The 26,694-nt window shown below is 40.2% G+C and overlaps 1 protein-coding gene across 6 annotated transcripts in view; it reads left to right on the top strand.

The window, feature by feature from the left end:
- SGMS2 (sphingomyelin synthase 2) overlaps positions 1–26,694 on the top strand; it is a 72,421-nt gene that overhangs the window by 37,335 nt on the left and 8,392 nt on the right. For all 6 annotated transcript variants that reach the window (XR_009221523.1, XM_058549873.1, XM_058549874.1 and 3 more), the window contains 2 exons: positions 19,627–20,322; positions 23,739–23,856. Coding sequence is in view for 5 of the 6 variants with exons in the window: in XM_058549873.1 (XP_058405856.1) it covers positions 19,868–20,322; positions 23,739–23,856 (573 nt within the window). In the remaining variant the exon portion in view is untranslated. The remainder of the gene's footprint in view (positions 1–19,626; positions 20,323–23,738; positions 23,857–26,694) is intronic.

The raw sequence follows: 26,694 nt of genomic DNA on the forward strand, positions 1-26,694 counted from the left end.
GAGGGGTTCTCAGGGTTATCTCAGTAACTGTAGAGGTTTCTTTATTACCAACATAACAGCCTATGACTTAAGGTTAACTTTTGGATTTCTATTAAAAGTCAGAGAATAACGCATTTAACTCTCAAAGTTTCTGACTTTCCTTGAAGCCACAATACATAGTGCTTCACTGAGTTGAGCACTGAAGGTAGAATCGTGTTTTATATGCAGTCTTATACCTTGAATGACTTTCTACCAGTGTAGACTGTTGATTTAGGGGAAATGCTTTTAAGTTCAGTTTGTTTTATAAAGAACCTAGAGTTTTCCTGTTAACTTAGATTCTCAGTTTTTCATAGAGAAGCTTTATGTTACTTGATGGAAAACTGTCTTAACCATTATCCGTAATTAACAAACATTACTTGTTTTTAAAAACAGAAGAAGCCATAAATAATGCTTCAAATGATTCAAATAAATAAACTTTGGTGGAGTTTCCTTACTTTATTTGTTCCAAAACTATTTGAGGTAGGAATTTGTTATTTTAATTAACAAAGTTCTAACACATGATAAGCTGCTTTTCCAAAGTTATTTGGCTCAGGTGTGTGTCATGTCTGGGGTAAAAACTGAAATAGTCTGCTACCCAGGAGAAAAGAAAAATCAAATCTAGGATTGCTAATGCATTACCAGAGAAGTCTAGTCTTGTTTGATACTGTAGATGTCTGCGTTTAAACATTAATCCTAGTGGAATAGATTAACTCTTTAAATCAAGATATACAATTTCAGATTACTTGGGATAATTTTATTTCTCAATTTTAAATATTTCAGAAAAGACCTTTTTAAACATTATTTTAAACATAATTTATACTAATTTGTTATGTTATTTCCTAATTTGGGATCTGAATCCATATTATGGTCAGTTGGTATAATAAAGCATAGCACTTTATCCTTTTATGTCCTGTGGTGTTAGCCTCCGAGCTCACCCAGTAGCTTTCTGTTGTTTACCTTGCATCTGATGAACCCACTCCTGTTCTAGGAGATATGACTTTTCCCCTTCAACCTCGTAAAATTATTTTTTTCGGTTTTAATGTAATTTCTTCTCTAATAAACCTAAGATTAGGAGCTCTTCATTAAGATCTTACTTAATTGGCTTCAGTCCTGGTGGGAAAGGGGATTCTGCATCAGGACCCCCATAATAGGCTCCTACTTACTCCATTCAGATGCCTAAATAGTGAATGGAACATAATGGGTGATTCTTCCTTGAATTTATTTCTTTCTTCATGTGGCCTATTGTGACAGTGTGATTTCTGACCATGAGAAATAAAGATACAAGATAAGCCATGATTTTTAATTGTAATATGCCAATGGCCAATGATTTACCATAGTCCCTTATTTGAGAACATGAGGAAGGTAGGGCAGAAGAAACTGAGGACCAAGGACATGGCACGACTTCTCATCAAGTGGTCCAGTCAGGCTTAGAACCTGGGTCTTAGAATTCCTAGATGTTAACACCTAGGGTTGACCTGTGTTTCATTTGCTTCTGATAGTAGCAAGGGCGTGTTATAAGGCCATGGCCTTTGAAGGGACTGTTGTTGTTCATTATCTTAACAAACCCATATGGACCTACTACCCATAAATTATGCACATCAAGCTAGGTTAAAATACCCCAAATTTTTAAGTCTTGGAGGACCAGTTACACGTTGTTCTGAGCACCATGTGGAAACACCTGGAACGTCTGATGGTTAGTACACTTCTCATCAGTAAGTTCCTTACCTGCTTCTTTTCTTTCTGTGAGAAATGAGGTGTGTGTTTGCCTTCTTTTGAACTGTCTTTGAGGAGATCACTAACGTATCTTTCTTTTTATAGAATGATATATATATATATATATTTTTTTTTTTTTAATATGGGAAAGAGCCTTAGAAATCTGTAAAATAATAGAGTTATATTAAATGAGACAACTGAAACCCGAGGTAGCTCAATTACATACCCAGGATTGGTTGTGGCTTGTTTCTGCTAAACAGAGACAAGGATTCTGGTCTTTTAATTTCTGATCCAGGGCCTTGCCATGACACCATTAGTTTTAAAACTTTTTAGCCATGGAACCCAGATTTCAGATGAGATTTTGGGTAACCCTCCAACGTAGAAAGCAAAGCAGAGTTCCTCTGGTTGAAGCAAGATTGGGGCCTGGAGACATGTCTGCGTGGTCTCCCCTAGACACTGCCCCGTAACGTGCTTCTTCTCAACACAGATAGGATGTGTGGTCTTCTTCCTTTCCCCCACGCCCTGAGCACAACAAACTAAACCTGGTCTTGTTCTGCTTCTCTGGAGCATTTCTGTCCCAAAATCTGAAAGTGCACACAAATGGGAAAGTTGGGGGAGGTGAGTTGACCCAGTCTGGGACTCACAGCCCTAAGGAAATGTTGGGTCTTCCCAGTTGACCCTGGAAGGTTTCCACTGTGTCCTGTGTCAAGAGGAGGCTCGGGGGAGATCTGGCTGTGAGACTCTGCTGTCTCCAGGGTCAGTGCTCCTGACTTAGCAGGGGCATCCCATCCATTTCCTTTCCTTTGCTGTAAGAATTCATCCTGAAGCTGTGTGCTCATCTATAGATGCTTTTTCGAGTGGTGGAATACTGGTGGACATACTGGTGGACAGTGGTGGACATACTGAATCAGAAACTACCAAAGTACCGAATGCTGGCTTTACTACGTACTAGCTGGTGACCTTGGGCAATTCACTTAACCTCTTTGTGTTCATCTGTAAAATGTGGGTAACAACATCTACCTCCCAGAGCATGGTGGACTAAGTAAGTGATGCATTTAGGGTAGTGTTTGGGCATAGATAAGTACTAGACAAGTGTTAGCTGTGACTCTTATTCCTAGTCTAGACCATATAAATTTAAATCATTAATGGGATACAAATTCAAAAATTTTACAACGCTTAAATATTCCAATCTAGTATTGTTGACTAAAAAAATATATATTTTCTTGGCAGAGAGAATATAGCATAATAGCGATAAATCCCAATTAGCTTTGCATGATCATAATGTTGATAAAAATTATTTAAAGTGCATATTTGTAAGTACTTTTCCAAACAAAAGCTTTCTTAAAATAACTACAAAGCCAAAAGTATAATAATCAATTGGCTTCACAATATAAGTTAGACTTGTTAAGGCTCCAGAGAAATTCTCCCTTCTCCCTAGTTACTACGCACGATCTTGTAGATGAGAAGAGCTACACAGAGTGGTCAACCAGCATTTCCTAGAAAACTCTTTTTGACAGTTCATCTTCAAACACGCGTTTCTGATTCCATTTCAGTGAAAAGATCTGCAGAGAAAGCCTGTTTATTTAGGCAGTTATCTGTGGAAGAACAACAGTGTCCCTGATGGGCGCATGTTTGTTTTTCAGAGTTGGTGCTGCTTTCAGAATAAAATGAAGTGCTTTTCTGCTCCTGTGACAACAGGACCCCAGAACCCTATTGAGGGTTAGGTTCTTCTTTTTCCACTGGCTCGTTATCACACCCAGATATTTGCCGGATATATAATTCACATTTGAAAGACTTTATGATTATTAAATACAATGTTTAATTCTGTGGATTTTCTTAGTATTGAGAATCTTTGAACTAACGTCTGATTTGCAGCTATAGAACACCATTTATAAGAGGTTTGTATAATAATCGTGCATGAATATATAGGCCAAAGGCAAATGTAAAAAATGGTAACCATACCCTGAAAATGCTGGACAGACAGTAGCCCAGAGGGGAAGGTTAATGTCCAACCAGCTGGAAGTTATAGATTGGTATTTGTTTTGAAATGGGAGCTTTGGGGAGAGGGGACACAAGGTTTTTGTGACTTTGCTGGGCAGTGAGCACTATATTTGACATTTCATTTCTGGGTCCAGGAGTTGTAGCAGGAAAGGTTTCTTGGAGAAAGTGACATCTAAGCTGGTATGTAAGCAAGAGGGCGGGAGAGGGAGGAGGTTCAGGGTGCTACAAAATTATATGGAAAGGCCTGATAAGAGGGGATACTGCATGTGAATGGAACAGAAATTAAGTGAGTATGGCAGGAAGCACAGGATTTAGGGAGAGGAAAAAAAGGAGTCTCAAAAACTGAGCCTGAAAAGGAGGCAGAGGCCAGATTATGAGGGTCCTTATAAGCACTGTCAGCTGTAAGAAGAACATAACACCATCTAAAAAGCAGTCTGGAGAAAAAATAAGATTAGGGAAAGGTGACCTGACTGGATATTTGTTATTATGGAAATTGTGTTCATTTTGTTTAGTGTAACAATGGCATTTAGGTTTTTTTATAAAAGAGAGCCTTTATCTTAAAGAGGCATACTGAAATATTTACAGGTGAAGTGACATGAGCTCTGGGATTGCTTCCCAAAAATCCACAGTGGAGGAGAGATGGAAAAGATTTCCCATGATAATTGTAGCTGATGAGGTTCACTATACTATTCTCTCTACTTTCAGTATGACGTATTTGAAATTTTCTATTACAGGTTTTTTTTTTTTTAAGTCAAAAGAAGTGATGGACTTTTGGCCGTAGGGAGCCATTTAAGGGCTTTACAGAAGCCAATAGAGCAGGAAATTGACTGGGAACAAAACGAGAGAGGGAGTGAGCGCTGCCTTAAATGCTCCGTCTGTCCCCTCCCACCGTGGTCCTGGCACTTCATCTTCTCCTTGTGCCAGAATGTTTGTGACGGTGTGTCTTCCAGTGAACTGGTCCCTAGGTCCATTTTTCCCTATGTACTCTAGTAGCACAAAGTGCTAGATATTCCTAGTATTATATCAGCTTTCTTTTTATTAAAAAAAAAATAATTTTGCTTGAGGAAGATTGTCCCTGAACTAACATCTGTGCCAGTCTTCCTCTATTTTGTATGTGGGACACTGCCACAGCATGGCTTGATGAGTGGTGTGTAGGTCTGCATCTGGAATCTGAACACTCGAACCCCAGGCAGCCTAAGTGAAGCCTGCAAACCTAACCACTACACCACTGGCCGCCCCCCCAACCCTCCAAGTAATAACTTTGTAATGTATCTTTCTGGTGGGTAGAGTTAATTTCCTGTGGCTGTTGATATGTCTGGGCTAATTCCTGCCCTGTTTGTGAACTGAAGTAAGCTGGAGAGAGCAGAGGTGAGTAATAGATGAAAATGGCCAGGACCTGGGGTGATTGCCAGGGGAGCAGAGGAAGGAGATTTCATTTACCCTGAGTAACGGGGTGGATGGTGGTACCGTTTACTGAGATAAGAGACAGAGGAGGAGTTGCACATCTGGTGGAGCAGGTGACAGGTGCAGTTTGGACGTTGAGTTGTGAGCATCTACTTTTTCTGTTCTCAGGGCTATGAACTTTTCAAGATGGAATTCACTCTTTTCATTTAAAGAGACCCCATCAACCCATAACTCTTTTTGACATTCTTAAGATGTGCCTCTGAAGTATAGATACATGGTAATGAGAACGTCATTTCGGTCTTATTTAGTACAAGCTTTGGAAATGGGCTCCCAATCTCTTAATCTGTTTATTGCTGCAGAGAATACTACAGGAGATATTTTGGAAGTAAAAAAGCCCCCCAAAACCAGGAAACAAATAACTTCTCATTTTCTAGGCTATTACTTTGTTTCTTTTTTTTAATCTAGGTTTTTGATAGCAAATATATGTTAAAAAAAATAATTTCAAGTGATTATTTACAGTCAAATACTGTTATTTATGTAGGGTCATCAATGAAAATTAGATTTAATGAAAATTAGATTAAATATGGAATTACATCTTTTAGCTTCCTGATGCTAATTGAACGTTGGGTTTATGCATGTCCTGACTACCGTTTGCGTGAGGTTCGGGTTTAGAGAGAGTGCTTTCAGTTATCCTGTTGCTCTAAACCTGCCTCAGTCTGTGGAACACAGTTCTGAGCACCGTTTACTCTCAGGGACAGATCAGTGCTAAACAGAATGGGGGAACTACGCTGATTTCTATTCACTGCTGATTTGTGGAGCGTGATGTTTTTAAAGGCTATTTAAAAAAAAAAAAAAAAAAGGAATTTCTTTTTTTTCTCCCCAAAGCCTGGGTACATGGTTGTATATTCTAGTTGTAAGTCCTTCTAGTTGTTCTATGTGAGGCACCGCCACAGCATGGCTACTGACAGACGGGTGGTGTGGTTCCGAGCCAGGAAACGGAACCCAGACTGCCGAAGGGGAGCGCACCCAACTGTAACCACTAGGCCATCAGGGCTGGCTCAAAAAAAGGAATTTTTTATTTTATTTTATTTTTTTGTGAGGAAGATCAGCCCTGAGCTCTAACATCCATACCAATCTTCCTCTTTTTGATGAGGAAGACTGGCCCTGAGCTAACATCCGTGCCCATCTTCCTCTACTTTATATGGGACGCCGCCACAGTATGGCCTGACAAGCGGTGCATCGGTGCGTGCCCGGGATCCGAACCCCGGCCCGCCAGCAGCGGAGTGCGAGCACTTAACTGCTACGCCATGGGGCCAGCCCCATAAAAAAGGAATTTTTAATTAAAAATTTCCACTTTAATTAAAAACTTTTACTTTTTAAATTTTTGTTTTCAGTTTCATCGATATAATACCCTAGACTTTTAAAATTCCTAAGTTATAAGTAGTCTCTCTTTTTTTCACATTTTATGTTCATTATTTGAATTTTCTTTTCATTTTTACTTCTATCTGGTTACTGAACTTCAAATGTTATTTCAGGCTCTTCTCTAATTGATAAAAGTTGCTTTTGTTGTTCATTGGTCTTTTAAAGTGACTCCTGATTGGAAAGGGGGGGAGGTTATTTACTCAAAAATCCCTTGAGGCTAGGAGCCAGCCTTCTCTTCTGCTACCTTCCTCAGCACTTAGAGGTGATTCTACACAGAAGGGAAGGCCAGAAATAGTCCTGTCTTCTATGCTGCCTGTCCATTCTTTGCCTTATGGTCCAGGCTTTCAGCAGTGAGTACAACAGTTGCTCCACATTTAAACCCTCAAGTACTGCTTATCTTGAGTTTGTCATTCTGTGTCATTAACTCAGGGTACACTTTAAAAAGTTTTCTATATCTGTAGTTTCTATCCCAGCTATTTAAGTTAAAATTATAAAATTTCTGCATTGAAAGTCAAATTGAATTTTGAATCCTCATTAGGTATTTGATAGCTTCAACTTTTCTGTCCACATATAATATAATGTCTTTATTTTTATTCTTCCTGTGTTTATAAAATTGCATCTTTAACCTTTTCTTAAAAGCCTCTTGTGGGTTAAACATTCCTTAGAAGACAGCACTGGGGTGGTCAATTATGTGAAAGTCCATCATGACCAATATAATTAGAATATTATACACAGGCACACATTATTTTATCTATTAGAAATGGAAAATAACTCAAAGGCAAAAATCCATAATTGAGTAGGTATGGGAACATTTTCAGTGGAATCCCTTCTTATTTCTAAAAAGTTATGTTTGTATAGGTTTCTAGAAGCTATTTACGTAATTGGGTCTCAGCAGGTTAGAATATAGATGTTCTTGATATTCTTTTGAGTTGATGGTGCACTGATTTTTTTCCTGATAATGAGTATTCATAAGTTGAGTGTTACCTCATAAACCTGGTGATCCTAGTTTGAATCGCCCTCCCATTACTCTGTTGCCCCATCCTGCTTTATTTTTCTTCATAGCACTTTTAGTCTTTGTGTTATTATTATTGCTGTTATTGTAGGTTAACAAAATGTAAGCATGTGGGAAGTGACTTTTTTTAAACTGTTGTGTCCCTTCCATAGTGCCTAGTACAGAGTAGGTAGGTCCTAGCTAAATGTTGTGGAATGAATAGTTACCTTTGTCCTTTTAGGCTGTAAAATCAAAACATGGTGCTTACTTATTTTTTCAATACAAAAAGGTGAAAAGTAAAGTAAATGTTCCAGGCAATATCACCTTTCCAATCACCATGTAACTTATGTATACATAAGCCACTTTTTCCCCACAATAAAGGATTGGGCTGTGCACACCATTTTGCAACTTACTTTCTTCACCTAACATTGTATGATAGTATGTTATTGTGCAAATAAAACGTTTGTAATGTAACTACTCCCATCTTGATGGACAGTGTGGTTTCAGCCTTACAGGTCGAGAATCACTTATCAGCAATTTCAAAATCTAAACTTCTAAAAACAAAAGGCCCTTCCTTCCTTCCTTCCCTCCCTCCTTACTTCCCTTGATAACCTTTGGTGTCAAAACCCTCTTGAACTGACCAGATGTTCTTTGTAGTCTTTATTCATTCAACTTAGTGTGAATGTATCCATATGTATTGTTCAGATATATTAATGTTTGAATATCTGGTGTTTCCAAGACCCAGGGCAGTGGTCCAGGTGAGCTGTGTGACCTGTTATCTGGTCCATGTACTTACAGTCTTGCTGAAATGCAAGTTCTGAATTTTAAAATGCATCTGTCCCAAAGAATTCTGATGAGTAGATTTGGAAAACAATCTTTTCATGCCTGTGCGAGTATCTTTAATATAACTTCCTAGAAGTGATTCAAAGTAGGTAACATACAGCTTTTGAAATTAGGGAGAAAGAACTAATATAAATTTTTTAAAAAGAAGACATGGAATTAGAATTTTTGGAGCACGTGGGATTGTTATTCAATAATATTTTAATGAATTTTTGCAAACTGGTTTAAATTAATGTTTCCAATAATTCTTTCAGTTTTTAAAAGTAATTTTTATATATAGTGTACATACTTTTTTGAAAACCATAATTTATTTAACTAATAATTTGGTAATTTTAGGTTATTTCCAAAGTTTGTTGTCACAGAGAGTAGAGGACAGAAACTATTAGCTGATAATGAGTACAGTAAAGCAAAAATCCACCAAATACCTGGAAAAAGGTGTTTTAAAATGATTAAATACACAAGCTGACATAAATATCCATGGTGCACAAAAAGTATGGCAACTTCTTAAGTTTGTAAGTTTTCAAGTACAATCACGCACCACATAATGATCTTTCGGTCAACGACAGACCGCATATATGACGGTGGTCTCATAAGCTTAGTACCATATAGCCTAGGTGTGTAGTAGGCTATATTTGCAAAAGAGGGCTTGGGGATTTCCATTTTTGACTGAAGCATCTTCTCCCTGAAATCTGGTTAAGTCTGATTCTCTGTTATTTGGCAGCTGATTTTGTTCTGGGGAAACAGCAGCAAATAAGTGACTGGTGTTTTGTGAAATATTGAGTGACATCAATTATATGGAAATGATTAATTTACAGAGCAGTCTTTACCCCTCTCTTGCTCATAAACCCTGCAGAAGATATCACACTGTACCATAGTGAAGTCTCTTTTTGAAAGTTGACACTAAGTAAAGACTAACTTAATTGGGTGTTCTTCATGGTAGGGCTGTAACATCCAAATTGTTATTAGTTTTCCTGGCTTTCTCAAGCAGCAGCAATAATGCAGACTTTTCCAAAACACAGCACTCTAAACATATATTTTTTATTGCAGTTAATTGAGGCTGAGTGAAAACATGAAATAGGGATTTCGGTTAGTAAATGCTTCTATAAAAGCAACAGCAACAACCATCCATGGTTTCTGACACTTTCAGCTATAAAATAACACATTTGTGATGAAAATATTTTTAAATGCGGGCTATACGCAAGTGTAGAAAGGAAAAAAATCTCATTCTCCCACCACTTGGACAACCATTCTTAATATTTTCATGTACTAGTGCTCTGACGTTTCTGTACATGCATTGTTTACATACTTGAAATTGTGTAAAACACAATACCTTTTGTGTGTGTGTGTGAGGAAGATCAGCCCTGAGCTAACATTCATGCCAATCCTCCTCCTTTTGCTGAGGAAGACCCGCCCTGAGCTAACATCTATTGCCAATCCTCCTTTTTTCCCCCTTTTTCTCCCCAAAGCCCCAGTAGATAGTTGTATGTCATAGTTGCACATCCTTCTAGTTGCTGTATGTGGGACGCTGCCTCAGCATGGCCAGACAAGTGGTGCGTTAGTGCGCACCCGGGATCCAAACCCCGGGCCGCCAGCAGCGGAGTGCGAGCACTTAACCACTAAGCCACAGGGCCGGCCCCAGGGTAGGCAATCTTTTAATAGGGGCAGATAAAAGTTACTCATCTGAGTGAATCAGATCACATTTTCCACGCAGCTAGTGAACAGCTGCAGACATAACCTGCTTCCCATCAGTCTCCATGTATAACCATGCGTGACCTCTGCAATGCTGATGGTTCTCTGGTAAATTTTCAAAACCATAACCCTAAAAACATATGACAAACATTTTATTAAAGAAACACGCCTGCACTGCTCACCCTGCCTTCACTTGCAAATACCGTTTTCCCCTCGCCGCCATATGTCTGTTGGCAATCATTCTGAATATCCAGGTACTTAGCCACTAATATTTCCTAACGTGATATTTAAATACTATGCTGTATAAACCAAATTTCTTTATTTCCTTCAAATGAAATTTTTTTCGTATACAAACTTTCGGTGAAAATGATAGAAATGGACACTTTGTGGCAGTTTCTTTTCCTTAATTTATTAAGAGAGATGAAAATTCAATAGATAAATATTTCATAGGTATATTTCAGATACCAATATGTAACAGTCACTTGCATTCCTTAAGCTTGTTAAAATGGCATTCTGTTAGACTCAGGATTTTAATCTGTACTTCATTTTTTTGCTGCCTCTTCCCCATGTGTGCTATTCCTTGTGTTGGATTGGGCTGGGGAGTCTGGGTCCCTCTTCATAAACCCAAATTTAGGAAACATAAATCACCATTAGTAGGTTATTTGCAGAAACCAAAGCCTAGATTGGAAGCATTGGTCAAATAAGTGCTTTTGAGAGAAAAATAATTTATTTAAATACAACATAGCAGTTTATATTCTGGGAGAATCTGGAGCCAAATACCCTGACCTTAATGGCTTTGGAGAAAGTATTGCTTTTTATAGTCTCCTGCCCTTGGAAAGCAATGGCTTATTCAGCCAGTCATGCAAAAGGAGTTCTAGAAAATACACAGCCCTGTGTTTTTAATGGAATCTGAAAATAGCATATACCATGTATGAGTGGAATACATTCTTTATTACTTCATTTGTAGAACATTTTTGTGGTTGGGATAAGAGAATGAGAAATGTAGGCTTCTACAGAGCTTTCCAGGTCTTCCATAGTCTCTTTACTTTCCTGTTTTTACCTTTCTTTATAATGAAAACCATGCTCTGCCTTGAGGAACCCAGGTGGGCTGAGGCACAGGATTTAAGGCACAAAGAGTTGTCTAGGCTTTGTGCCCCCCCACTTGTTTGCCCTCTACCAAGTCCCCTCACACCTAAGGTGCAACAAGCTGATGGGACTAACCTGCTGAAGGTGCAAATTCTAGAACCTTCCTTCTCCCTAATTTTTCAATATTTAATTCTTGCTACCAGGAAGTGCTCCCCTAAATCTCTCAGGCTGTCTTAAGCTATTTCTTGAACTTGTTTTGTTAGCACTAAGCAGAGATATAATAACCAGGAACCATTGCATTTTAAATACATATCAAAATGTCTAATTCTAGGCGTTAGCCCTCTACACGGAAATTGTATTGGAGTGTACCTAGGTGTCATTTCCACAGCAGCTCTGGGCGTTGAGCAAGCTTCCTGTTCTTAGGCATCTGCCCTCTGCTGTAAGCACATGTCCCAACCGCAGGTGCCTGCTTAAATGTTTCTCCCAGTCTTGCCTTTGCCTTCACACTACAGGATTATTTCACTCCTTTCTATAGATTCTTGCTTAAAGACAATTTCACATAAATCTCAAAAGAAAGTGGTAATATTCTCTTCTTATGCACTAGTAAACAGTGAGCAGAGTTTCAAGGTGTCATTTAAGTAGCCTGTTTACATTATTCTACGCAAACTTTTTTGAAATCGTATAAAATATACCCACAATTTGGTTACCACGCGGTAGAGAGAGAAATCAATAAGTGTCATTTCTAAATAATCTGAAGGGCTTGGAAGAAAGGAGTTTTATTAATAAAAGTAGAGAATTATGAAATTATTTTTCAGGAACTATTTTTTTTCTTCTCATTTCTTCTCATGGTTTTCCTGTAATAAGATACTGTGCTTCCAAATCTAGAAACATTTTTGTTGTTGTTGGCAAGGAAATATACTGTTGACTTTGATTGTAATCTATTTACTTAGAATGAGATCTCCTGTATCATTTAGAAAATGCTGTGTGGTTTGGGGAGTAAAAGTCAGGCAGTTAGACCCAGCTTCTGCTTTTCTCTCTCGTAGACCAGCCTCTGTTCTTAGGAGAGACTATAAGCTCCAATATCAGACTTAAATGTCTTGTAAAAATATTACATGGAGTGTTTTTTTTTTTTTTTTTTTTACAGTTTTCAGAAACCTCTGACTTCAGTAGGTAATCTGTGCAGACTCTTATTACAGAGTAATAAGTACTAAAACCTACGGGAATCAGTTTCTAGGTTTATAAATCTTTGGGGTATATAAGGGAAGCTAGAAATGTAGAAGCAGATAATTGTCACTGTTGTGCAGGTAGGCTGTTAGATTTAACCTTTCTGATAAAGCCCCCAGGGTGTTCATAGAAAACACGTGCTGGCTGCTTTTGTTTGCCTACTAAACCTGGAACAGGTAGTGTTAGCACAGAATGATTCTCATGACCAGACAGCTATTCTGGGCGGTTTCTCGTGAATTAACAGAATTAGAGTCAGATGATTAAAAGTACAAATGTGTTTCAATTATAGGGGACTTCTTTTGCTCTCCTGCCAAAGCAGATAAGCATTTTAACGCTAAGACAAGCCTTCAACCCACCGTATTCTTTGAGGCCATGGGTATATCATCCTTCACTGGCGGAAAGTTCAGAAAGGTGGGGAGGGTGGGAAATAGAAAATTCCAGCCTAGTTCTTTCTACTAAACACTGAAAACACCTGGACAGAGGAGGAAGAAACCTCCTGGGGAGTCCCCCCACTCCCACCCTCCAGAACTTCTCTGAGCTCTCGCAGCTGTATCAGGACTGGAGTGGGAAAGGGGCTTGGGGCAAGCATGACCCAGCATTTGGGAAAATGCGTGATGTGTATCTATCTAGTCCATCTAATCTACCCACTCGCTCATTGATTCCTCGTTTGTTCGCTAATCCGCCTCACCACGTATTCCACGTTGTACCTGGATTGTTGGGTTGTCTTTCCCTGTGACGCCACCTCTACCTGTCTTTGAGATTCCTCTCCTCCTACGGGATAGCTTCTGTCCTTCAACCCAGGGCTGCAGTTTGTCTTTCCAAACTCTACTGGAATCAGATCTGATCATCGGAATTCTCTAGCCACCAACAAAAAGATTAATAGCTAGGAAATAGAAGCCAAGTTTTAAAACATCCTATGGAACATTTGGCAAGTCAAATGTTAGTGAAGGTACTTTATTGTATCAAACTTAGTTACTAAGTCAGAAAGAGTTGATACAGGCTGAGTAGTTTTCCACGCTCTCAATATGCTGTACTCTGGACCGCAGATTATCCCTTCTTGTGAAATACTCCTAGTCCCACAATTTATTGTCTTCAAATTTGCACAGCTAATATTTGCCCTGTGTAAATAAGTATTCATTTCAACAAGTATTAAATGGTCTACTTTGCCAGTTAAAGTGATCAATTTTTTTTTAGTGAGAAAGAAAACAGATCTTTTCTTACTTTTAATCCAACTCATAGTAAATTTTGATAAATTCTTTTAGAAAATTCATTTGTTTTTTTGTCATATTTAGTTACAAGTTTGTTTTTGGGGCACAGCTTAACACAAATTTTGTTAAACAGTTTGCTTTTTATTGGCTGGTTCTTGATCTTATCTGTAAAAAAAACTTAGAAATGTGTGTTACTTCAGAATCACTGCTAAAGAAGTGCCCAGCTGGTAAGTACAACACTGTACAGGGATAAGTGAGCCTGGAAAATCATAACAGAGCATAGGATATTCCCTGGTTTTCTAATTATTTAGAAGATATGTATCTCAATGGGCTATAGCTTTTTTTTGTAAAACAGCTTAATTGAGTTATAACTTATATCCTATAAAATTCATTTGTTTTAAGGGTACAGTTAAATAATTTTTAGTAAATTTGCAGAATTGTGCAAACATCATCACTACCTCATTTAGAACATTTCCATCACCCCAAAAAGAAACTTCCAGCCTATTTGCAGTCACTCTCCATTCCCACCAGCAGCCCCAGGCAACCACTGTTGATAAGCTGTATCTTTCTCTCAGAACAACTGGATGCAGAACTGAAGTTGTCCAATCTACCTTAACACAGGATAGTAAATAAGTACCAGAAATCAAAACGTTTATTCTCTACCCAAGCATATCCCCCAAAGTTCAGAAGTAGTCATTGGTAGCTGCTTTTTCAATTCTTTTACATTAAAAAAAATTTTTTTCCCCAATCCATTTTCAGAATAGTGTCACCAAGTTACCTTATAAGCCTGCTCATCTCCCTAATTTAGATCTATCATACCTATACAGATGTGGGACCTTTAATCATCTGACAATGACTTATTTCCATGTTTTATTGGGAAAATATTTTACAAATATCCATGATAATTTTTTAGTAAGCAGTGGATCTCCTTTTCAGTTTTCAAGAACTTGTTGGTAAAAATATTTAGCAAATTTTGTGGATGCTTCTGAAATAGAAGCCCATGACTCACAAGGCGCCCTTGTATCTGTAAGCATGTTAATACCTACCCATTTTAGGTGGGAAAATTTTTACAAGCAAGTTAAGCTCTAAGACTGTTAAAAAGGAAAAGCTGAGATGTCTTGGTCTCGAAGAAACTTTGTAGGCACGAAATTTCTTAGCTAAACTGGATCCTGTTAACATAGAGATATACCTATATTATAAATTTGATATGGTGGTTTATTAGTAACAGTAACTATAATTAAATGGCAGATATGGGTAACAGGGAATATTTAACAGGCTGCTTCCCCCTTCCCCGTAAGAGATGTGAATTCTATATTAAATTTTTTCTAAGTTTATATTACTTTTTGCAAAATTACAAAGATTTAAAAATGCCTATAATGGGGCCGGCCCCGTGGCTTGGTGGTTAAGTGCACGCGCTCCGATGCTGGTGGCCCGGGTTCGGATCCCGGGCGCGCACCGAGGCACCACTTCTCCGTCCATCCTGAGGCCGAGTCCCACATACAGCAACTAGAAGGATGTGCAGCTATGACATACAACTATCTACTGGGGCTTTAGGGGGAAAAAAAAAATAAAAATAAAATCTTTAAAAAAAAAAGCCTATAATGTTATCTGGAGGACTTTCCTATGTATTTATATATCTCTCTTTTTAAAAAAGCTCATAATTGATTGTCTCTTAATCTTTTTCACTGACTATATTGTTGACCTCTGACGTATAATGGCACTAGAGGTGGTGGTGTGGCATTAAGAACATGGGCTCCTGAGGTCCGATTCCTGGTTCAAATCTGGGCTCTGCCACTTCGTACCTGTCTGACCTTGGGCATCTCACTTTATCGCAGTTTCTTTTCTTTAAAATATTTCCTAGGGTTGTTATGAGGATTAATTAGAAAATACACAGTACCTGGCACATAAGTAACATTTGCTGAGAACTATAACATTGTGGCTGTTTTATTCAACAACTTGACTTTTTAATGGCTTTATGGTGACAACTGGGTTTTCTTTGTTAAGGTCTGAGATAGATTTTCTGTCTGTTAAGAAACTCATCAGCTCTTTGTTTCCATAGATATTCAATTCAGTTCTGTTTCAAGACTTAGTTTTTCTTAAGCCTTTGAACACCATGTAAATCTCTTTTATTCATAATTCCAATTTGTAAATATTTTAAATACATTTTCTTTCATTCAATGTTTAACTTCTGTCTTCAACAGATTACGTCTTTTTAAATAGTACAACCCATATATAAACTTAGATAAGTTTCCTTTGTTTTTAAACTGTATTTACACAGTCAATACATCTTATCTTCTTATCTACTTCAAATGCACAACCAGGCCAACATAGAAATTTAGCAGAGCATTTCGAAGCCCTTGGCCTGGAGCTCCTGTCTTTGCTCAGTCTCCTCTGCAGGATGTGATCAGTGAACCTTGAGTCAGAACTGCCGTGGGAGCCTCATGGGGTGGGTCGTAAGTCACACTTGGACATTTCCTATAGCCTTGAATATCTGCCGAGTGGCCCCTGTCCCATTTTTCGTAAACCATCACCTCTGATGTGAATGATTGAGATTCTGCATCTCCTATTAAGATCTAGGTGTGAACTTAATTGGATCCTGCATCCTTCTTATGTAGTATTTATATCCTTGTCTCACAGTTTTGCAGTCACTATATCAAAACCGTATTTTATAATATTAAGACAACCATAATTTATCTAATTATAATAATTATAATTTAACTAATCCCCTGTTGTTGGATATTAGGCTGTTTCCAATTTTCTCTTATAAATAACTATGTTGAAAGTATACTTGTAGAAATATTTTGTGTACATCCTTATTTCCTTTGGATAAACTCACAGAATGGAATAACTGGCTGCCATTACCCCAGTGTCAGTTATGTAGTGTGGGTTAACGTCTATCAGGGCAAACCTACTGCTGCTCCCATTTGACTCCCAGGGGAACCTTGGAATCATTTCATAAAATTACGGGAAAAATTCTGTTGGGATTATTAAGAGAAAGTGACAAATGTTATATTAATATGGTAATATCAAATCCTTTATGGTATAATAGAGGTGGTGGAAATAACACAGAAGCAGGATGATGTGTTTTCTTGTCAAGCTCCCTTGACAAGGGATGAAGAGAGGAGCAGCCGTGGAGGACTTTTCCTCTAGATGTTAAAACACACACTACACAGCTACGATGTGCTATTGGCATTGAAAGAGCATAGCTGTATATACCTCTGTTCTTGCCATTGAGTACTCCCTCTCCCAGCAGTCCAGGTGGATGCTGAATTTTATCAAATGCCTTTTTGACTTCACTCAAGATGATCATATCATTTCTTTTTACATATGTTTGTATTTTATTACAATAATTTTCTAATTTGAAACTTTCCTTGCATTTCTGGAATAAATCATATTTAGTTCTAAAAAAAAGTACTAACAAAACATCAGTATACTAAAAGTTTCAGAGTTTTGTGCTTGCCTTCAAAAGGAAGATTAGTCTGTAGAGATCTTTAACTTTTTAAATATCATCTAGGTTAACTTCCAGTATTTTGCAATGTGAGAGGACTTGGAAAGCTCTTCCTCTGCTTTGTGCTCTGGCACAGAACCCTAAACAGACGAACTAATGGGATTGCCGTCCATCAAGAGGAACTGTTGTGGCTTTTGTCACTTTCCCAGACACTTACTGGTAGGAAAGGATCAGCATAGGAATGGGTATGTTGTAATCATCACCTTGATGACAAACATTGCATCTCAAGATTGTTGACACATGATGAATGTGCTTTGTATATTTAATCTTCTTAATGAAATCCCAAGGAAAATATCAACTCAGCCACTAATGACGATACACAGGCTTTGCACTCACAGAGTGCTCTTACCCCTGGGAGTACAACACTCTTCATGATTAATTATTTCAGTCATTCTCACAGTTGTCCCATGAGGTGGGCGACTGAGTGCTTCCTCTTAGAAAAGAAAAAGGTAACTAATTGTATTTTCTTCGGTTCTACATTCTGTGTTCTAGAACTGAGTAGCTACCTTATAAAGACCATCTGTGTGTCCACTGGTGGACCTGGGTTTCAAAGTCACCAGCTTCTTTCACATACGAACACCAGGCTCGGAGCTGATGCGGAGGAACAGAGTTGGAGGGAGTTGGGCTGAGAGTGTGGCGGGATGCCATGAGTGGGCTAGCCTGGAGCTGGAGAAGAGAGAAGGCAATGGCCAAGTTAGTGCTTTGGTGCCTGCATTAGAAGTGGTAATCCAGGGTGTGGAAGGTTTGTTTTTGAAAATATCTTCCCGGAGCACCTCTTCATTATGCTTACTCTTCCCACAACGTTGCTGCTGGGGTCCTGGAGAAACCCGTTGGTCCTGTTTTACAGAGAGGGCGCTGCTCCGTCCTCATCCTGCTCTGACGTTTTAGTAGCTGGGGGCTTTTCAGAGGGACAAGGGAAGGCTGAGGTGTCCACAGTCTTCAGCAATGCCTCTTAGCCGGTCTCCATCCTCCAGCCGGCCTCCGTTTCTCTGCCGGGCTCGCTGTCCTCTTGCTTCTGCTTCCCCAGAAGTGGACGCATCTCGTCAGGGAGCAGGGATGCGTCTAAAGCTACGTTCCTTTCTGGTGCTCGCCGCCTCCTTCCTTTTACAATATGCCGTTCGGTCATTCTAGTTCTCTCCTCAGTGAGACGGCGAGCTCTTTGGGTGAACTTTCAGGTCGGTGTATTTTTGGTTTTAACTCGTTTTAGTTAATTGCCCCCGTGTATCCCTCAGCGCTGGGGCGTTGAGTGCACAATAAACACTTGTGGTTGATGTATTTGCCATCCACCACTGTGAACAAATATCGCCTGTTCATATTGACTATGCCATGTTAACTTTTTTCTTTCATCAAAAAAGGCTTAGCTGTCACCACTTTGAGTTTTTCCTCCTCCTTATTTTTTCTTGAAGTTACTGAAAGGAAGGCTTTGAAATGCAAAGGATTATGCTTAAATTGTGCAGTGTACTCTGGGTGGGGACTAATTACGAGGTTTGAAAACCTCTTCAGGTGGCTCGGCTCTGTAGCGGGACTAAAATACCGCTTTCCTAAATTGAGAACAGCTGGGGCCGTGTTGCTAGCAAGTATAAAAGAGTTGGTGCTGGCCCTCTGTTGTGAAGAGGTCTTTGCTCTTTGGAGCCTGTGGAGCTGAGGCTGAAGGCACCCTTTGCTTGTCAGTGTCGTGGTGGGTAAGTGCCCCGAGCTGGGCCGCTGGGTGCCAGTTTGTATTGTTTGGTAGCAATTGCGGTGGCTGCATCATAAATGTTGTTAGCTACTAATCCCCCTTGTCAGTTGTAGTAAATTATTTTATCCTGCAAGTAAGAGATAGAATGTGTTACCTAAATGAGACATAGCAAAGGCTTTGTATATCTTTTTACTGTGTTATTTTGCAGGCTGTCAGCTTTCCTTCTGTATGATGTGCCTCTCTGAATATAAAAGGATAAACTGATGCAGTGCCATTGGAAATATCTTGAATGTGTAGTTCTTAAATCAGTTCTTGAAAGTGGTCGCTTAAAGAGACTGCAGTTTTTTAATAAGAAAACAGAAAGTTGACTATTTTGACAAATGCAGAGAATAACAATCATTCAATGCGTGTAAGCAGCTCATCACAGCTTTTTCTTCTTTCTTTCAGGTTCCTAGAAAAGATGCAGGCTTGGGAAGGGATGATGTGATCTCTGGGGGAGGTTCTGGCTTATTATGACTTCATGGTTAGCAACAAGGAATAGTGTCTGATGCAGTGTTTGCAATGTTGGGTCCTAACTTCTAGTTAAAGAAACTTAAAAGGAATTGATTATTAAAATGTTCCTATTTATACTAACTCCAGCTCAAAAAGAGAGGAATGCCAGGATAAAACAATTCAATATTTTATAAATAAACTCCATCTCAGCAGCTTTAACTATGTTCTGACGATGTATTTATAAAGCAAATGGCTTTGGTATTTGTTTCCTTATTTTGATAATGTTTTGTTTTGGGTGGTTGGCGGTTGGACAAGCACAATTTCTGAATAGACTTTCGTTTTGTTTTTACAGGTGGGATAGTAACATCTTTTGGGGAAAGAGAATTGGCTTGCTTTCCTGAAAGTGGCGAATGTACAGCAGAGCTGCATAGGAGGAACAGTAACCAGATGGCCACCTTCTCCGTGTGTGCTCGGAAACAGAATCGGCTGTAAGAGTCCATGTTGATCTTGGAAATTGAAGGATTAAAAAAAGTTAAGTTTCCACAAAGAACAAGAACTTTTCCATCTCCCTTTTGATCTGAAGACCGAGGACAATGGATATCATAGAGACAGCAAAACTTGAAGAACACATGGAAAATCAAACCAGCGATCCTGCAAACACTTACACGAGACCTGCCGAACCTGTTGAAGAAGAAAACAAAAATGGCAACAGTAAACCTAAGAGCTTATCCAATGGATTGCGAAAGGGCACCAAAAAGTACCCAGACTACATCCAAATTGCTATGCCCAATGACTCGAGGAACAAATTTCCCCTCGAGTGGTGGAAAACGGGCATTGCCTTCGTGTACGCACTTTTCAACCTCGTCCTGACAACCGTCATGATCACAGTTGTACACGAGAGGGTCCCTCCCAAGGAGCTCAGCCCTCCACTCCCAGACAAGTTTTTTGATTACATTGATCGGGTGAAATGGGCATTTTCTGTATCAGAAATAAATGGAATTATATTAGTTGGATTATGGATTACCCAGTGGCTGTTTCTGAGATACAAGTAAGTAGGTCTCATGTGTTGCTTGGGTTTGCCATTAGTTTGTATTTAAGTGAGAAGATATGTCGTTGAAATGATCTTTCTTGGTTTTATCTGGTAAATTCAGCCTTACCCAGGCATCTCATGAAAGGAGCAATAGAAAGATCTACCACGTTCAGCAAATCCAGACCCTATTTGAGAAGTGTTTACTGGGCAGCTATGTAGGAAAGTATGGAAGTGCTGTGGCAGGTGATTCAGAGTTTATGAATTGAAGTTCCTGATTTCAAGCAGCTTGGCGCTGTGGTATTTGTATGAGGCAGGGAAAGGAGTAACCTTCACTTCTCATGCTTGTGTTATTGTAGGCTCTTGACAGCTGGGGAAGGAGTCGGCTGGGAAGCTTGTTCCTCCATTGCCTATAACATGCTGACTACGTGGGTCCATTGTCAGTAGCATGGGTTCAGTTCACTCCTGTTCAGGAGTTCTCCAATTTTACATTTCTGTTCCTTTTGCCTATTGGCAATCCAGTCGCCAGAGTTTGTTTAAGAAACTGAATTTAGGCATGGATCCATGTGTCTTGGGTGTCAGATTTCTAAAGTAAATGTGCTGTCTGGTTTCCCTGTGGCACCACAAAGGAGCTCTCAGTCCACTGGCTCCCGTCTCCCCGTTGGAACAGCAGGAATCAGAAAGTAGGAAGGCAGGCACTTTAGCTTTGAAGACACGTAAAAATAGGACATAGCTCTGAAGTGGTTATTTTTGCTTCCCTGTGAATTCTGAGTGCTGGTCCATAAAGATAAGGCCCCACAGTTCCTCTTTTTATCTCACTCATCATTCAGATGTTCTTTCTCTACTTAGATTCTAGTAATTAAATCACTAAAATATGTTTGATCAAAACATTGCCCGTAAAATGAGGCTTTTGAAAACGTAACGTATGCTTAGTCAATACAATTCAAAAATTCAGAGTCAAATGGGATTTCAGTATTAACGCCACAAGATCGTTTCTAGAAGAGAGAATTTATGCTGTGTTGTTCTTTCAGTTGCTTGTCGCTTTGAGATTAGACGGATTCAATTTACGTTTGCTAAAGAGTTCCCCAAACGCAAGTTTGCAGTTTTGAAAACTTATTCCACAAACTCAAGTCATTCTTCAGCATTTTCCTTAATAGGTGTAAGTAAAAGACACAGCTGTCAATTGTCTTTTACTTAGTAGAGGAACTTTCTGCTGCTAAAGTTGTTAGTTACGGCATGCTTTCTGCTAAAAGCAGAAAATATATTTGCTGAACTTGAGCATTTTTCTTTTTAGTGTCTGGAATTGACACTGAGTATAAGAGAGCCTGCTTGGGCCAAAGACTTTGCTTTCTCCTTTAATTTAGAGCAACGTTTTATTCACATGTGTGTGAAAAAAGAAATTTCCCAGGGTCTGGTAAGTGGCTGCTTCCCCCCGACAGACAGTCTCAGGTTATTTGAATCTTCATCTGGAGAGTTGCAGTTAACTGCCTGTCCACTGCCGCCTGAGATTTCACCGTGTCAGAACTTGTGGTCACGCAGCTGGCCACACAACCTGTCATCAAAAAATTGTTGGGGAGATCACACTAATTTTCCTTTTTACTTTTGAGGTAGGACTGGATCTATATTTTAGTAACTAGTGGAGTAATTTTTATAACCTGTTTTGAACATCTCAGCTGACAGAGAAATCCTACTTGCTCTCTTAAAAGCACCTTCAAAGCTATGGAAAAAAAAAATTTCATCAGCAGTGGTTATTTTTCTCAATAAGGCTGCAGAGTGCATGTTTCGCCTTCTAAGTTAATTTTCTGCTCTGAGTACAGCCAAGCTCAGAGTGCTGGAATGAATGGAGTTGGCTCATAATAATTCCTACTTGCGCTTTCACCTTGTGTAACAGCATGGAGCACAAGTCAACGCTCCTTTGGGGCCTGGGGTCGAATCAAGGGTGAGTTGTTTTCCACTGAACCAAATGGAGAGACTCAGCACTGTTGATCACCTGTTCCTTTTCGGTTCTAGAAAAGGCAGAGCTAGAACAGCAAGCCTTGGAAAGGAATGCCTTACAATAAAAAAATGCTGTCATCTGCTAGTCTAGGTGGTGTTCCTCTGTATATTTTGACCCCGGAAACCCTGGAATCTTCTTAAAATAGCTACTGGAGGCAGGCAGCTAAAATTATACTTGTACATAATTCTTTAAATTAGAAGTCCCAACAGTTGCCTGAAGTAGACCTCAATCCATGTCAGACCACAGTCTTGGAGAAAACTTAAAATATGCCACATGCCTGAAACTGCCTGTTCTACCAGAAGTCTTTGATCAGTACTAGTTTTGAAAGTTTGAGAGCTTTGAAAACAGGTGACCTGGAGTGGTATAGTTTATGTGTTAGGGAAGTTACAGCTAGTAATCCAGGGGCTTCATGGATCCCACTCTCCTCTCAATCCCCAGAGCCTGGAGTTCATAGGCTCGCCCCTTAACTCCAAAACAGAAAAGGAGTTGTCATCTTCAGCTGAGAGTGAGGACACGCCCAACCCTTGATGCCCCTTCAGGGCACCATGAGCAGTGGTGCACATGGGCAGAGCCCTCCCCACACTTCGAGGACAGTGTGCTCAGAGTCAGCCCCTGAGAACCGCTGCCTTAGTCTGAGGCCTCAGGGGTGAAGAACAGGGACTAATGTTAGCCAAGACAACTATCTCCACCCAAAAATAGAAAGTGAACAAGGACTTGTGGGATTTTGTTTTTGCCTTTTTTGATAAAGATTGAATAAAATAAGGGTGAACTAATCAGTTTACAGCCTCACTATTAAATGTCTTTAAATGCACGAGGACACTTTGGACATTCTTTGGAATATAATTCTCTGAAAAATCTATATATCATAGACAAAACAGTTCATGGCCAGGTTGTCAGAATACTTTTGGATGGTCCTCAAATAAACCTTGCTTATATAACTGTGGTTAAATGCACCATCCCATTTCCTTGTGTGTCCAATGAGGTAATCTCACCTTCGCTCACTAGTGAATTCCTCTGTGACCGTGCTCGATTAATCCTTTGACGTGTTATTGAGAGAGGGTTTTATGAGTGCAGCGAGTTGACTGACGACGTCGAGCGGTTCAGTGAATTCTCTGGCAAGGAGTGCCTTTTTAGGAGGGGTAGTTATTTAGAAACCTTAGGCTGCTTTCGCTCCGCACCCTACAGACTCGTTCCTTTTAGGCCCTAGCCCACCCGCATTCATTGCAGTATGGGAATCGTTGTTTCTGAAAACAGCCATGCAACCTCTCCATGGGATTGTGGGAGAAGGCAGCTCACAAATACGCTTTGAACTGTGAAACTATGGTCTGTTAATGTCATTCGGTATTAATCATTCTCTATTCTGTTAAACATTGCTGACTATTGCATTAGGAGCAGAAACAAGCAGTAAACTTGTTTGTCCCTGTCCCTGTTTCTCCTTTAGGTCAATAGTGGGGCGCAGATTCTTTTTTATCATTGGGACTTTATACCTGTATCGCTGTATCACCATGTATGTCACCACTCTACCTGTGCCCGGAATGCATTTCCAGTGTGCTCCAAAGGTAAGCACCTCTGATCACTGGTTAGAGGAAACCAAGCCAATGGTGACTGGACACCTGCTCTCTAGTATACGCTTTAGTTGTTGTTGGTGCCATCGAGTGGACTCTCACCGCCCTGTGCACAGTGCAGGGAACCCTGCCCGATCTTTCCGTGCCATCCTCTCACGTTCCGGCGCTGCATCAGACAATGCTCTGCTGCTATTCATATGGTTTTTCAGGGCTAGGTTTTGTGGAAGTGGTCCAGGTCCTTCTTCCTAGTTTGTCTAGTCTGGAAGCTCCCACTGAAACCTGTCCACCACAGGTGACCTTGGTGGTATCTGAAATCCTGGTGGCGCAGCTTTCAGCATCACAGCAACATGCAGCCACCACAGTGTGACAACCATAGATGGGTGGTGTGGTTCCCTGATCTGGAAATGAACCCCAGAGTGCCCAGTCTTAACCACTAGACCGCCAGGGCTGGCTATATATTCTTCTAGACATTTGCATATGTGTTAACTGTAATCTAGCATATTGTGTTTTTCTTTAGATTTTTTGGCAAGAAATTAAAACATATTCATAAAATATATGTCTTTGTCCATAAAAAAATTCATTTTCTACTGTGAGTTACGATGGGGTGTTTGAGTCTTTGCTTTTTTGCCCTCTCACTTACTCATTCATGCATTCATTCTACAGGTATTAAGCTCCTGTTATGTACCAGGCACTGTAGGAATAGCAGTGACTAAAACAAAGTCCTCCTCCTAGAGCTTATGGTCTATTGAGGGATGACAACTGATAAATAAATTCATAGCTTGTCACATGGCGTAAGTCAGGCAGCTATCAGATGAAGAACAGGAAAGCTGAGTGAGGGGAAAGGGACTCTGAGGGCAGGTACTCTCTTACAGCGAGGTCAGAAAGTCATCTTTAATAAGAAAGCATCTGGGCAGGAACCAAGATGAGGGCTGAGCTATGTGGATGGGGTGAGAGCTCCAGGGCAAGAAAGCGGCTTTGTCACAGTGGGTTCAAGGAAGAGCAGGAGGCCAGTGTGGCCGAGAAGAGTTGTGAAGGTTCAAGGAGGTGCGGCCACAGATCCCATAGGGCCCTGTGGCCCACTGTAGTAACTTGAACCTTGGTGGTGGCAGTGGAAGTGAGATGTTGTTCAACTCAGGATGCATTTTGAAAGTAGGGCCAATAAGACGTGCTAATAAATTGGACTTGGGTTTAAGAGAAAGAAGTCAAGGATGACCCCGAAGTTTTTAGCAATTGAAAAGACAGAGTGGCCTTTTGCTGTGAGAATGGATACTGAAACTGTCATAAGCAGGATTATAGTTTCTCCAGGTAGAGTCATTTCTCGAGAGAGCTGTTAATCATCTTAGACCTCAGTGTGCCCTGGTATATAGAAAAGGAAACTAACAAATCATGTGCTTTCTGGACAAGGGAACGAAGTCTAACATTTTACTGAACACTAGACAGATGTCGAAGGTGGAAGGAGAAATAGAGTCATTTTGAAGAAGTTGACAGTCTCTCACCAAATATAGGTGTGGTTTGGAGAAGCTGTAATTTCCCAAAGCCATCAAAGCAGAAGGTATCTGTAATTAAAACAGTGTACATATCAAATTTGAACATTGGCTTATTTTTAGTGAAACCCATTTAAGGCATGGGAGATGTTCAGAAGCATAATAAACACTTCTAAGGGGTTATTGCAATGAGTTGAATGAAGAAATGGCCACAGAAAAGAAGGCAAGCCCATCCTAGCAATGGATGAGGTTTTTAGGGATGGATTGCTATGATTACAGAAAGTAAATTAAAGATCATCCTCTGTGGAAGAGTTGCAATTTTCAGAAGCCACATGAGTAAACGTAGCCCGGGATAACCAAGCTACAAATACTCACAGCGGAAGCTCTGGTAGCATCCTTACTAATCAGCGCCCGTGTTCAGTTGTCAAGACTCTTCCTAAAGCAGAAGTAGGCTGTAGGTGCTGCACCGTGGTTCAGTAAAACAAACACAGATCACTCTGTGTGACTAGAGGTGACGAGGTGTTACAGCAGTCAGAACTGCGCTCTCACTGCGGTTCAGCTGCGGACTTTGAGTGCTCCTTAGATTGCTGTGGTTATAGGCTGTTAGACAATTCACTCGTCGTCTTTGTTGCTGACTCTTAGAAGGCCCTTCGTGACTATGAGCAATGACGGCGTGTGTACACCGCAACCACTCACTGTGGGAGGGCATTGGATCTGGTCAAGGATGCCTAATTCAACTTGCCCTCCCTGGATGTGGTCGCCGCAAGAGCCATCGCAGGGACAGGTCCCTGGTGAAATCCTTGCTTTCAGTTTTCCAACTGCCTCCTCCCTTATCTGTCCCGTGGTTCACTTTAGGTCCTCTGCTTATGATTTGCTTGAAGCCCCCACCCCCAGCTTTGGCTCGCAGTCACAAAATTTGTGTTCTGAAAAGCATGTTTAAATTTTGGTGCAGTTGTTAAGACTCCCATGAAATGGCTTCTCAAACCCATTTCGCCACATTCGGGAATGTCGGGCGGGCATTGCTGCGTCCCTTCCCTGAAAGAGCTTGCCTCTCACCCTGGCCATCGATGTCCCAAGGCCTTCTCTTCTTATTCAAAGGCCCAGTGTGGATGGTGTGGCTTCTGGTTTGACAGCAGCCAAGTTGGGCTCTCTTGTACCTCATTTACTCTCCTGGGAACTGGGGTGTGGAGGCCGCAGTTTGAGGAACCCTGAGAGCACCACGCCCTGTCTGCTTTGGCTCCTGTGACTGATGTTTCTCCTCCTGCTCTTCTGCGTCTGCAATTCTGTGTCCAGTAATGGCATGGAATGGTGTCTGAAGAGGGAGGGAGTTAATAGGATGAGGGTGACA

This window comes from Diceros bicornis, chromosome 11 (genome assembly GCF_020826845.1).
Source record: "Diceros bicornis minor isolate mBicDic1 chromosome 11, mDicBic1.mat.cur, whole genome shotgun sequence".
Taxonomy (NCBI): domain Eukaryota; kingdom Metazoa; phylum Chordata; class Mammalia; order Perissodactyla; family Rhinocerotidae; genus Diceros; species Diceros bicornis.